The 12,542-nt window shown below is 41.9% G+C and overlaps 1 protein-coding gene across 1 annotated transcript; it reads left to right on the top strand.

Moving 5' to 3' along the window:
* Positions 1–2,382: 2,382 nt before the first annotated feature.
* antkmt (adenine nucleotide translocase lysine methyltransferase) lies at positions 2,383–11,680 on the top strand. The gene is made up of 6 exons (XM_035398113.1): positions 2,383–2,649; positions 3,819–4,010; positions 4,333–4,437; positions 5,365–5,505; positions 9,604–9,654; positions 9,954–11,680. Exons 2-6 carry the CDS (start codon positions 3,849–3,851, stop codon positions 10,149–10,151), a joined length of 657 nt encoding a protein of 218 aa, XP_035254004.1. The 5' UTR covers positions 2,383–2,649; positions 3,819–3,848; the 3' UTR covers positions 10,152–11,680.
* Positions 11,681–12,542: the final 862 nt, after the last annotated feature.

Here is a 12,542-nt window from a genome sequence, read left to right as displayed (position 1 = left end):
CTGAGCGTGCAGTGATTGACTTTTGCATTCCCGAATTTGAGGTGGGAAAGCGTAGGCAGGTGATGGGCCATGTGGCAGTGTTTACAGTGGAATTGGTGGCAATGCTACTGGCCTTGCAGTGGGTGGAGGCTGTGCGGCCAGATTTGGTGGCCATATGCTCAGATTCTAGTTCAGCGCTGATTCTAGTCTCTGCAAACTTTCCATTCAAAAAGGCAGGCAGAATGTGGTGTATGAGGTACTGCACACCCTTCTCAGAGTTCAGCGGGGTGGGAAATGGGTAACATTTCTCTGGGTGTTGGCTCATGTAGGGGTCGAGCGGAATGAGGGGGCTGACTATTTAGCTAAACGGGCACTAGGGAGGTCAGTGCCAGATCTGGAGTTCTCGTTGTGTCAGGAGGAAGCTAAAGGGATAATTAAAGCTGCAGTAAGGACAAGAGGGTAGGAAGAGTGGGACAGGGAGAGCAGGGGTCAGCAACTTTATCCTATACTGAGACCGGTGGGGAAGGGGACGTTGTCTGGAAGGGATAGGAAGCAGGAAGTCATGATATCCAGGATGAGGTTTGGGCATACAGGACTGAATGGGACATTGACAATTATGGGTAAACATCCAACGGGGCTGTGTGATCACTGCCACGTTTTGGAGGAGTATGGTACATGTGTGAGGGAGAGGGAGAGGTTATGTAATGCCCTGAGGGAACATGGCATTCAGAATTTAACATTTGGAGCACTGTTGAAGATGCCATCAGGAAATGTGATGTACAGACATCTGTTTTGCTTCATTAGGAAAATGGAACTAGTTAGGAGGGTGTAGGATTAGTTATTTAAGTTATAGTGCACTTACTTTTCTGTTAAGATAGTGATTGCCGGTTTAGATGAGTTTGGGTATATTTATTATATTTGTTCATTTCTTTTCTTTCTTTGATTAGTATATGGTGTTGTTTTTGGGGTTTGCTTATTTATTTATATAAAAAAAATATATATACAGTTGCAATCAAAATTACTCCACCGCTGTGGAAACTAAATATTTTTAAATGTATGCTTTTTGGGAGACTTGAAACTAAAAAAAACAACATGTATGTCACTTGTGTGTTTTGTTAAAACTCAAAATAAAAATGTATTTTTTAAGATTTCCGAGTAGCATGTAGATTTTGTATTTCAGCCGTATCATAAATATTCAACCCCCATTCAATATCACCATTTAAAAAATATTTGCTGGTCTGTAGAGTGACTAAATTTTGTGGAAACACACTTAAGCCCCTAGGAAATCCACCAAGATACTGTTTTCTTCACCTGTGATAAACATATAAATCTCACCGATGCACTTCTTCACATCAATTTGAAGCTGTCTAGCAAACATGCCAAAGACAAAGGAGCTCTCTCAAAAGTTAAGAGAAGAAATTATTTCATTACATAAAAAAGGCACTGGATACAACAAGATCTCCAAGATATTGAAAGTTCAAAGAGACACAATTGGCATCATCATGGCAGAATGTGATGCCCTCAGTGCATAAGCTGAAGCTTGGTGATCACTGGACTTTCCAGCAAGACAACAATCCCAGGCAGGGCCGGGCACAGACATTTTGGGGGGCAGGGGCTCAATTGAAAAAAAAAAGGGCAACCTCCACCTCCCATGCACCATCCCCGCTGAACGCTAAAACTGCCACCGCCCAAAAGGGCACTTGTCGAGTGAGAGGGCAAAAGGGCAGGGGCTTAAGCCCCCCTTGAGGTCTATCTGTGCACGTGCTTGATCTCAGGCATACATCTTGTTCCAGGGACATTCCAGGGACATTCCAACGATCTTGGAATGTCCCTGACTGGCCTTCTCAGTCCCCAGACTTAAATCCCATTGAAAATCTTTGGTGGGATTTGAAGAAAGCATTGGCATCACGAAAAATAAAGAATTTCGGTGAACTTGAAGCATTTGCACAAGAAGAATGGGCCAAGATTCCAAAAGAAAGGTGTCAGAGGCTTGTGAGCACTTATAGGAAGTGTTTATTGGAAGTTATGAAAGCTAAAGGATGTTCCACAAAGTACTGATTTTGGGGGTTGAATAATTTGGTCATTGATTTTTTTGGAGAGATTTTCATTTTTTTCCTTATAACAAATAAACTCTGTTGTATGTTTTCAAAATCACTTGAACATGTTCTAATAAACATGTATTTCTGTTTACAAAGGCCTTAGTTGATACATTGTCATGAAATTTTATTCACATCACAAAGACATATTATGGGTTAGAGGGGTTGAATAATTTTTGATTGCAACTGTATATATTTTAACCTCAGTTTATTTATTTATTTTAGGGGGGAATTTGCCACAGCTGTCTTTGGTCAGACTCCACCCAGTAGGTGGCGGCAATGCACCAATATTGGTTCGTCAACCGCATATTAAGCTGCAAAGACGAAGAAGAAGCGTTCGCTTATTATTAGTGTTGGTAGTACCCAGAGACTGTAATATTGTACAAATAGAAAACGAATAGTTCATATTTTAGGACAACTGCAGTCCGAATTTTCCTTAATTAATTTCATTTTGCTGAACGTAGTAGTGGTTTTATCGTTGTACTTTTATTTTGAAATTTTCAGACCCGCGCGAAAGTCCTTACTGTCGCTAGCTTCACACTGCTAGTATTGGTCTACTGACGAGAGTTAGAAGGTAAGTATTTTCATAAGACGAAGATAAACTATTGAAAATGTTGAACCCAGAAAAACTGTATTTTGTATGTTAACTTTATTTAGACATTCATATTATTACTAGTGTAATCACTTGTGCTGTTCCATGGCGCTTATGAATTGATTGCCTGCAATATTAGGTAGCTTCCTAATGCTACTGTAGCTAGCAAGGTAGCCAGGGTCATGGTTTACGAGACATGCTGTTAGTAACGTTGCTGTAAAATTTCTTCTTACCACGAAGAGTCCTTGAATTTTTAGGTTTATGTTTTGTTTACATTGTGGACGCGTTACCGCAAGCGAATCTAACTGTGTTACACTTGAAGCTGTTTTTCGACTGCCCTTCACGTGTGTGAAACGAACACGTCAAGCTACACACTATGCTAAGTTAAATAGCACTGGATGATGTTAAAGCAAAAGTACTTTGAAATGTAACTTGAATCAGACATTTATATTATTTAGCAGGGGTATAGTAAGGTAAAGATTTTTAAAAATAGACTTTTATTGTGTATTGCACATTAGTCAGCCAAGACATTCCTAGAGTAGATGGATTGCATTTGCTATACAAAGTAAACATGAATAAGTAAATAATGCCTATTAAAGATGAGGCCGAATGCTAAGTTTATCAGCTTTTTTGTCTGGAGGAATAGCGTATATAATTCCCTAAACTTTTCAGGCCCAAGGCACCCCTGTAAATAGTTTCCATTTCCGCGGCACCCTAAAATGACATGCAGTTTGCCGCATCTTATACACGTTTTTATGTGATTAAATAAAACTGCTCGCACTGAACCGGTTGTAAATCTTGTGAATCTGTATTAAAGACAGCAATAGACGAACCTGTCAAATATTATGAGCTGAAATCAGTTGGACTTACCAGTGCTACATATGACCTGAAATTTGTTGTGCTTACATATGCTTCATTATGGATTGAAATCAGTTTTCTTAATTCACAGTATGATTTATTAGTTTTGTCATAACCTTTTTCATTTTTATCACGACTGAAATTTCAAGACAGCCCTAGAGGGACCTCACAGCACCCACTTTGATGCTGTAAAATGATGCTTATCTCTGAAACAGGATTCAGTATATTTTGAAGATTTGGAGAAAACCCAACAGAAGTAGGCTAATTCTTGCTCCTTTTTACGTGTGGCTCAGTGGCGGTGAGCTCTGTGCTGCAGGCCCATAATGGATGGAGACACACCAGAGGAGGTGCTGGCCGAGTTTAAGGAGAGGCGCTTCGGCGGCTGGGGCATCCTGCAGCTGACTGCCGGCACAGGATTGGCTGTGTACGCCGTGTGGGCGGGGCTCCTCATGCCGGGGTTCCGGAGAGTTCCGCTGAAGTTGCAGGCAAGATGCGGGTCGGGCGGTTGAATGGGTCTGCAGCTTTAAAAATGGGGATGTGACTTTTTTTCACCCCGATTAATCCGGAAATACAGATTTTTCCAACTTTATATGTCTCAATCAGAGCCTGAGCAGCTGGGTATGTGAAAGCGCACACATCAAAAGCTCGTTTTACTGTCGGCTGAGAACAGGAAAATACAGTACAGTGCATTCGGCAGCGCTTGTAACCACGGAGACATGTAGGGTCTGAAAATCAGTATTTCCTGATCAGGACCCAGTTTTTATCTTAATTTAAATGCGACATACTGTGCTGGCCTCCCTCACGCAGGTGCCCTACCTCCCAGCCAGTAGGAAGCAGGTGTGCAATGTGATGACTCTGCTAAAGGGCCGATCGGGAAGCATCGCTGATCTGGGATCAGGGGACGGGAGGATTGTGAGTATACAGGCCCTGCCTCAGCCAATCACGGCTCGTGGGAGGATTATGAGTATACAGGCCCTGCCTCAGCCTATCACGGCTCTTGGGAGGATTGCGAGTATACAGGCCCTGCCTCAGCCAATCACGGCTCTCTTTAGACGCCTCCCTTACGTTGTGTTCAGAGGATGAGAAAATGTACTTTGTCCGAGGAGCTTTGAACAGTCTAAAGCTCAGTAAGGCTGCGGGCTGTGCAGTAAGTAATGAGCGTGGCATGTAGAGGAGATTCGGGGGGGGAGGGGGTGTGTAATGGGTAGAGAACTGCGCTTGTAACCGAAAGGTCGCAGGTTCGAATCCCGGGTAAGGACACTGCCGTTGTACCCTTGAGCAAGGTACTTAACCTGCATTGCTTCAGTATATATCCAGCTGTATAAATGGATACAATGTAAAGTGCTAAGTAAAAGTTGTGTAAGTCGCTCTGGATAAGAGCGTCTGCTAAATGCCTATAATGTAATGTAATGTAAAGAACTACTCTCTTAACTCTGGGATTACAGGTTCAGTTCCCAGGTGTAGCCCTGACAGTTCCACCAGTGAGCACAAGTTACTAAAACCTAAATTGCTTCGGTACATACAGTTCATATCCAGCTGTATGAATGGACTGTATATACAATGCATGCTTTATAAGTCGCTGGATTAGACCGTCTGTGAAATGTAACATTAGTCCAGCAGTACTGTGCCTTTGCAGTAGTAATACTGTCTGAAGGGTCATTTTGGTATCAGATTTGGAGGTCTGGGGAGCCTGGTTGTGATGGCTGGAGACTGAGGGCGGGTAATGCGATCCTACGCCCCGTGACTCATACACAGCTTTCTGCAGAAGCGCGGAAATCACCACGGTTACTGGTAAACAGTCTTATCTACAGTGGAGTGTTTCCCAACCGTGTGTCGCAGGTGCTGGAGGCCTACAACCAGGGCTTCAGCCCTGCAGTGGGCTATGAGCTCAACCCCTGGCTGGTTCGCTTGGCCTACTTCCATGCCTGGAGAAGAGGGCATCATGGGAACGTGTCTTATCTTCAGAAGGACCTCTGGAAGGTGCGTAGCTGTTGTCACGTGAGCACATAGCTTACTGGCTAATTGTTGTAGGATAAACTATCATCTAGAGTTTGCTGAAAATGGAGCAATTCTAAGAATAGAATTAAGAGTTTCTCAAAACTTCTCAAGAACCTGTGCAATAAAAAATGCTTTTCAATGCTCACTGTATTACACAGAAAGAACCAAATATAATAAATTCTGTGCTATTTACCAATTGTTGTTCTGTAGGGCATTTCAATTTTTTTTTTTATTATCCATGAAAAATTGTAAGGACAAACTAATTCATTGGCTGAAGTGAATTGAGAAAATGGACGTTTGCCTCTTGAAAATGAGCCCTTTTTATTAATTTGTTGCTGCTGGTTAGCCAGTCACTGGCTAGTCAGTGTGAAGCCTGTTCTTGTGCTTTATTCTGAACTAACCTTATCTGACAGAGGACAGAGAAACTTGGGCTTGGGTCCGTTAAAAAAAAAAACATATTGTAAGCAGAGGAGAAATTTGATGATGTTTTGAGTACAGATACATTAAAATAAACGTGGTGTACAAAATAAATGCTGCTATATTAAACGCGGCATCAGTACAAAAGATAAGATCAACACAACTAGAACTTGAGGAATGGAAAATTTTGGTTTGAGAAATACATTGTACAGTTCCCATAGTAACCAGAAGAGGGGGGTGGCGATCTGTATTTCAAATTCTGTTCAGTTTGAAAGTGGCAAAACAATTAGTGATAAAGAGGGGAGGTACGTTTTTGTAAAAAGGGAGATTGAGAATAAAGAGGTGACTTTATTTAATGTTTATACCTCTATATTCTAGGAACACGAAGGTGCTTTGACACAAGCCATGCAGAGCTGGGCATGACTGAGGTTTGGAGGGATCTCCATCCTCTGGAATGGGTCTGTAACCAGTATCCAGTTCCTTATTTTATCTCCTTTAGAATAGATTACTCTCTAATGCATACACCTGAGAGGCATAGAATTAGAGAATGCAGATAGAGTGTCTGAGGTATCTGACCACAGTGCAGTGCAGTTTATTTGACAACACACATGGATGGTAAAAATAAGAATTCAGTATGGAGAATTAATGTGGGCATTTGAAACATGGGAAGGGAGAGAGTGATAACCCCTCACTGCAAAAACAAGACGTCGGTCATCATCATCATAAAGGCACTGTTTTATTCATCTCACATACCGCCAATACAGATGTGTGCAAAAGAAAAAAGTGAAAAAGTGCACTAAAGAAAAAAAAATAAATGGGAAAAAGAGCAACTGTTTTGGTGTCTCTCAGACCTTCATCAGAGCTGAAAATAAATAAGTTACTTAAATAAGGAATTTGGGTGTGTGGTCACAAGCCAGGAAACAATCATCTCCAAAGTAGACTTTAAACAATTAGCAAAGATATAATAACATTCATGGGCAATTGCTAATAGGAGACAGGGTACATGGAGATTGCTATCAGGAATGGCCAATTATCAAATCAACAGTAATTAAATTGTTTAAGAAGGTGTTTTAAACATAAAAAAGGAACTGTGGACCAGATAAGGTCTGAAATACAGAGGAGAATGATAATGGTGAAGTTAACCCAGTGATTGTGTGGGACACTGTGAAGGCACTCAGCAGAGAGAAATTAATTGCCCTGACGACTTTTGAAAGAAAGGCTTAATTAGCTATTTATCAGCAGAATATGAAGACCTCAGGACCCTAGAACTACAATCTCGCATGATCCATTGATGTTAAGACAAATCAGGGAAATTATAGGGAAGATGAACAGTATTCACATAGACCAAGACGAGAAAAGGCAAGGTTTCTGAGACAAACATACCTTGAAGCAGGTCCAAGGGAAGCTACAATGCTAGCCAGGCGTTTACCTGAACAACAGATCTCTAGCACATGGATAAGAGATCCTCACTTGGACCAGTTATTAATTGAACCTGAGCAGATCAAAGATGTTTTCTAGAAATATAATAGAAACCTATATTCACAGCCACCCTCTGCTGACTAGAATACAATTAGAAACTTTCTAAATTCATTAGATCTGCCATCTATAGGAGAAGGGCAGAGTTGCATCACAGAAATGACGCCCAGAGTGATTGACAAGGCGATTAGTAAACTTGAGACTGGTAGGACAACTGGTAGTGATGGCTTCTCATCGGAGTGGTTTAGACCCTTTAGGACAGAACTGATGGCTCTACTTGTGTCTTCTTCAGTTGGACTCTAAAGGAGAGGATTACTTCCCCATTATAGAAAGAAGCCATTCGATCAGTTATCCCTAAAGATGGAAAAGATAAGGAGCAATGTAATAACTACAGGCCAATATCAGTTTTAAATGTTGACTATAAATCAATCATATCAGAGGGATTTGGGACCTTTGTAGCAGAGCTCATAGATCTAACTGGGCTTATTAAAGGGTCGCCAGACATAGAACAGTATTTTAAGAGCCCTCCATATTATAATGCAAGTGCAAAGAATGGATTCAAGTGCTCTGTTTTTTCGCTCTGATGCTGAAAAAGCCTTTGACGGCATTAATTGGACTTTTTTTAATCGGACATTTAGGCATTGATGATTAGTACAACAGTCAAAGCCATGTGCATCTCAGAGAAAGACTGCTGGCTGCATAACTCAAAATTAATCCTTCCCTTTCCCCGTGTTTACTATTATTTTCTGAAACAGGGTGGCAAAGATAATAGCTTTTGAGACAGGCTGCCAGGCTGGTTTCAGTGTGTGGGAGGTTGGAGAAAACGAACAAAATTAACAAACCCTGCTCAACACTACACATTATTTAACTAAATGGGAATCAAAATATTGAAATCTCAGATCGAGACTGGTTTGAACTTTGTGAAATTTGAACATTCTTCCACCTGTTCGTCAGAGTGAGTTCTGGAAAAACCTGACACAATTTTTTGTAACGCCCGAAATAAAAAGAACTTACCATGCAACAAGCATGCGGGAGGCTGTGTGGAAGGTCATCATAACCTTGTCTTCCAGAGTTGTCAAAAGATGAACATGTACTGGTACTACATGCATTTAATATTGAAATATATTTTGGGATGTGATTGCTTAGTAATGTATCTTGGAGGGATAGATGTAGTGTTGGGGGGGATGAATATCTGGTCAAAATACTATTTGTGGCAAGCAAGAAGTCAGTCACAAAGAACTGGTGTGATGTTGAGTCTCCAGGTAAGGGCCAATGGTTGGACATTGTAAAGGGAACATAAGAGATGGAAAGACTGACGTGTCTTTTAAGACTGATGGAGGAAAAGATGGGTCAAGTTTTATGTATCAGGAAGACTCCAACATTATTGAGGACGTAATTTGACTGAAATAATGCATTTTATCTTACTTAATGTATTTTTCTTGCTTACTCTGACAAACCTTAATAAAAATGTAAGTGACAAAATTATGTGAATGTAATAATATGAAAGTATAATCTAGCCATGTAGGGAGGAATTACAATTACAGAATTAGAGAAGAAGCATGTCATCTTGGTTGTCCAACTCTCCTGTTCATAAATTTTGTGTTACTGTTATTGCAATTATTATTTTCTTGTTTATTAAATGGTAAAAGTGTTCATTAAGCCATATTAGTAATAGTAAAATTTTATAACAATTTATGGGGTCTGTTGGAAAGTTATTTATTGCACATTTCAGGACCGAAGAGTGCTCTTAAAACAGCAGGGTCCTGGGCGTACCCATAAAGGGTCACATGACAGGAAAAATGGATGATTGGCAGCTCACTTCACAGGCCTCAGTATTGCATGTATCAGTATCTGCCTGCTGTGTACTTTGTGAATATGTGCACTGAAAAGTACAGGCCATTGCAAAGCTGATATTTTCATTCATGGCCTACTGGGGTCACCTAAAGGTAATTAGTGCATTTACAGGCAATTAGTGCTTTTACAGGTAATTGGGAGTCCTTTTACGATTCATACGCTTGATTCATGAACATATGAATCATGTTATGCCAGTTTCTAAGAATCATGAGGAAACCGTCTTGCTGTTCTTAGAAATAAAGCTTTAGTAATACAGCACTTCAAGTGCTCTGAGCTTCGTCTTAAAGAAGACGTGTGTGCATTTCCTCTGTGACGTGACCTTGTGTTTTACAGGTCAGTCTAGCAGACTGTAAGAACGTCACTGTGTTCCTGGCACCGAGCGTGGTGAGTTCCTGCTGCACTGCACACAGTACACGCTCATTTTCATTCATTTATGTTCCTTCATGAGGACTTGCACATAGAGTACAATTATACCGTTTTTATGAAAGGAGAGCAGGTAGTTCTCCCTCTTTTCCCCACTCTATTCACGGTACACCGTGTTGTGGCCAGGAGTCGACCCCCCCTGCCAGAAAGGGGCACTTTGCGTACGGGTTTGAGAGCTGGCTATGGGCTGCTTGACAGGATACAGTGTAAGTGCACAAGCTGATGTTTAATCTGCTCTGCCCTGCCGTCTTCATCTCCAGCTCCCTCTGCTCCAGGAGAAGCTGCTCGCCGAGCTGCCTGAAGACGCCTTGGTGGTGTCCGGCCGGTTCCCTTTCACCAGCTGGACCGCTCGCGAGGTTCAGGGAGAAGGAGCGGACCGGGCCTGGGCCTACGACATACAGGCCCAGAGGCAGCGCGCCGTCCCTCCACGCCCAGCAGGGGGCAGCCTCAGCTCCTGACCTCCTGACCCACAGCCTGCTCCTGTGGAACCTCACTGTTTGTCTGTTCCTGAACGTCTTGAGCAGAGACAGAGGGCTAGGATGTGCCAGAAACTTCTGTGCTCTCTGCCAGCAGACAGCAGGAGAAAGTGTCCAGCGTCAAAGCCAAACACGAGCGGGCCCACGGGCATTAGGGTTCGAAATTCAGTGTTGCCCGGTTAATTGGGTAAATTCAGGAAAGATCACGTCATGACGTGTGCATGTCCTGTGCATCTCTTCTGCTTCTCTGAAGACACCTCTGAAGAGCCAAGAGGAACCTTGAGTCTGGGAACTCAAAAACATTTAGTTCAAATGCCTGAGTCCCCCCCCCCTCCACCACACACATTTTTAAAAGTGTTTTTATGCTGGAGATTCATCCCCGGACTGACAAACCATGACGGAGTACTTAACAGCATGTGTGGGAGTTCTGCCTGAGAATAGGACCTTAGCATTTATCTTCACACGCTTGCATTTGTGAAAGGAAATGTCGGGGTCACTTCATGATTTCTTGGCAGAATGGGGTTTCTGTGGTCCTCACAGCTGGAGGTTAATCAAAAACCCGAGCAGCCCTTTCTGAAATGGCTCAAGAGCGGCTGAGAGTGCATTCTGCTTCCTACAGGGGTTTTGAGCAGCACAGGTACAGCACACGGCTCGCAGACTGGATGTGTTTGAAAGCACCTGGGGCCTCATTTTTAGACCATGTGGCTCAGGCACACACCGGCTCAGCTACACAACCCATTTGGTGATTTCAGACATTTTGGCTTATTGTGAAGAAGTGTGTGCTGTGCTGTACCTCTGTCCAAAGTTTAGTGGCTGAATGGTCATTCTGAAAGCCGCAGATACAGTGAGCTCCATAATGTTTGGGACAGACATTTTTTACTATATTTTGTTATTTTAGATTAGTAATCAAATATGGTTGCATATGGTTGAAGTGCAGATTCTCAGCTTTTATTAAAGGCTAACTTTATACATTTTGGTTTCACCATGTAGAAATTGCAGCACTTTTTACATATAGTCCACCCATTACAGGGCACCATAACGTTTTGGACAAATGGTTTCACAGGTGTTTTTGACTGGTCAGGTGTGTTCATTTGCTTCCTTAGTGCAGGTATAAGAGACCTTTCAGTACCTAGTCTTGATTACTACCAGAGAAGATACTCGGCACCTGGTGATGTCCATGGGTCACAGACTTCAAGCAGTCTGCATGCAAAGGATATGCGACAAAGTACTAAACATGACTACTTTCATTTACATGACATTAATATTCCCCAAACATTATGGTGCCCTGAAATGGGGGGCTGTGTATAAAAAGTTCTGTCATTATGGAGGTCACTGTAGATGTTTTTTTGTGTTAAATAAGTGATTGGGTGTGTAAAGAGGTTATTTAAATGACATTGCTATACCTGTTACAAATAAAGGCCTTTAAACCTGGACTCTAGTGCATCTGTAGTAGAACAAAAACTCTGTAGGACAGAGATGAAAAAAAAAAAAAATAAACATTTGGGATTATACTAACGATCTGCTCCTGTTTCTATTAAAGGGTTCTCTGTGTTAGTTCTGATTGTGTAAGTTTTAGAGTACTTGTAACCTCCTGCTCCGCGTCTCTGATTGGCTGACCATGGTTCTGCACGTGGGATCAGGGGTGGAGTCTCCAAACCGTCCTCCCACAGGTGGCCCTGCTGGATTTCCTAAACCGCTCGTCTCCTTAGCCTGAAGCTGCGCGTCCACGGTCAAGACACTGGAACCATACAAAAGTGCTGTAATCAAAGTCAAAAGATTTTACCAAAGTGTTTGGATTTCAATAAAAAAAGTTGCTTCATTTTTACTCAATATATATTGTTTTCATATTAATATTTAAGATTTTATTTACAAGTATCTGGAAGATGTCTGGGTTCACTAGCAGTGTCTTACACCATATCCCCTTACCCCCACTACAATGCTGCCTAGCAATACTACATCCTCTTTCTCCCTTGCACCTACTATGGCTTCAAACTGGCAACTGTAAGATTATCTGTTCATTATAACGACAGTATTGGTTGGTACCCAGATGACCTTGCATTAGGCACTAAACCTATGTGTTAGCACTTTGGTATGTCGGACTGTGACAGTCTTGCTCGAGAATGTTCTCTCTACCAACACTGAGTTGATGGAAGAGGGGAAACCCTGCAGCCTTTGTTCTAGAATGTCCATTATAAATTTTTACCAACTTGGACTCCATTGGTCAGCAAGTTAAACTTTGTTGGTCACTGAAGTTCCTGACAAACCATCACCCCTTTTTTAAAAGTCACTGACGTCTCCTTTTGAAGCCAAGCAGTGATGGATGTACAAATTCAAATGCTACGACTGCGATTCATCGCGTTTCGTTTTCTTTTC

This window comes from Anguilla anguilla, chromosome 17 (genome assembly GCF_013347855.1).
Source record: "Anguilla anguilla isolate fAngAng1 chromosome 17, fAngAng1.pri, whole genome shotgun sequence".
Taxonomy (NCBI): Eukaryota; Metazoa; Chordata; class Actinopteri; order Anguilliformes; family Anguillidae; genus Anguilla; species Anguilla anguilla.
Note: the sequence above shows the minus strand (reverse complement) of the source record. Positions and strands in the feature narration are given on the sequence as shown.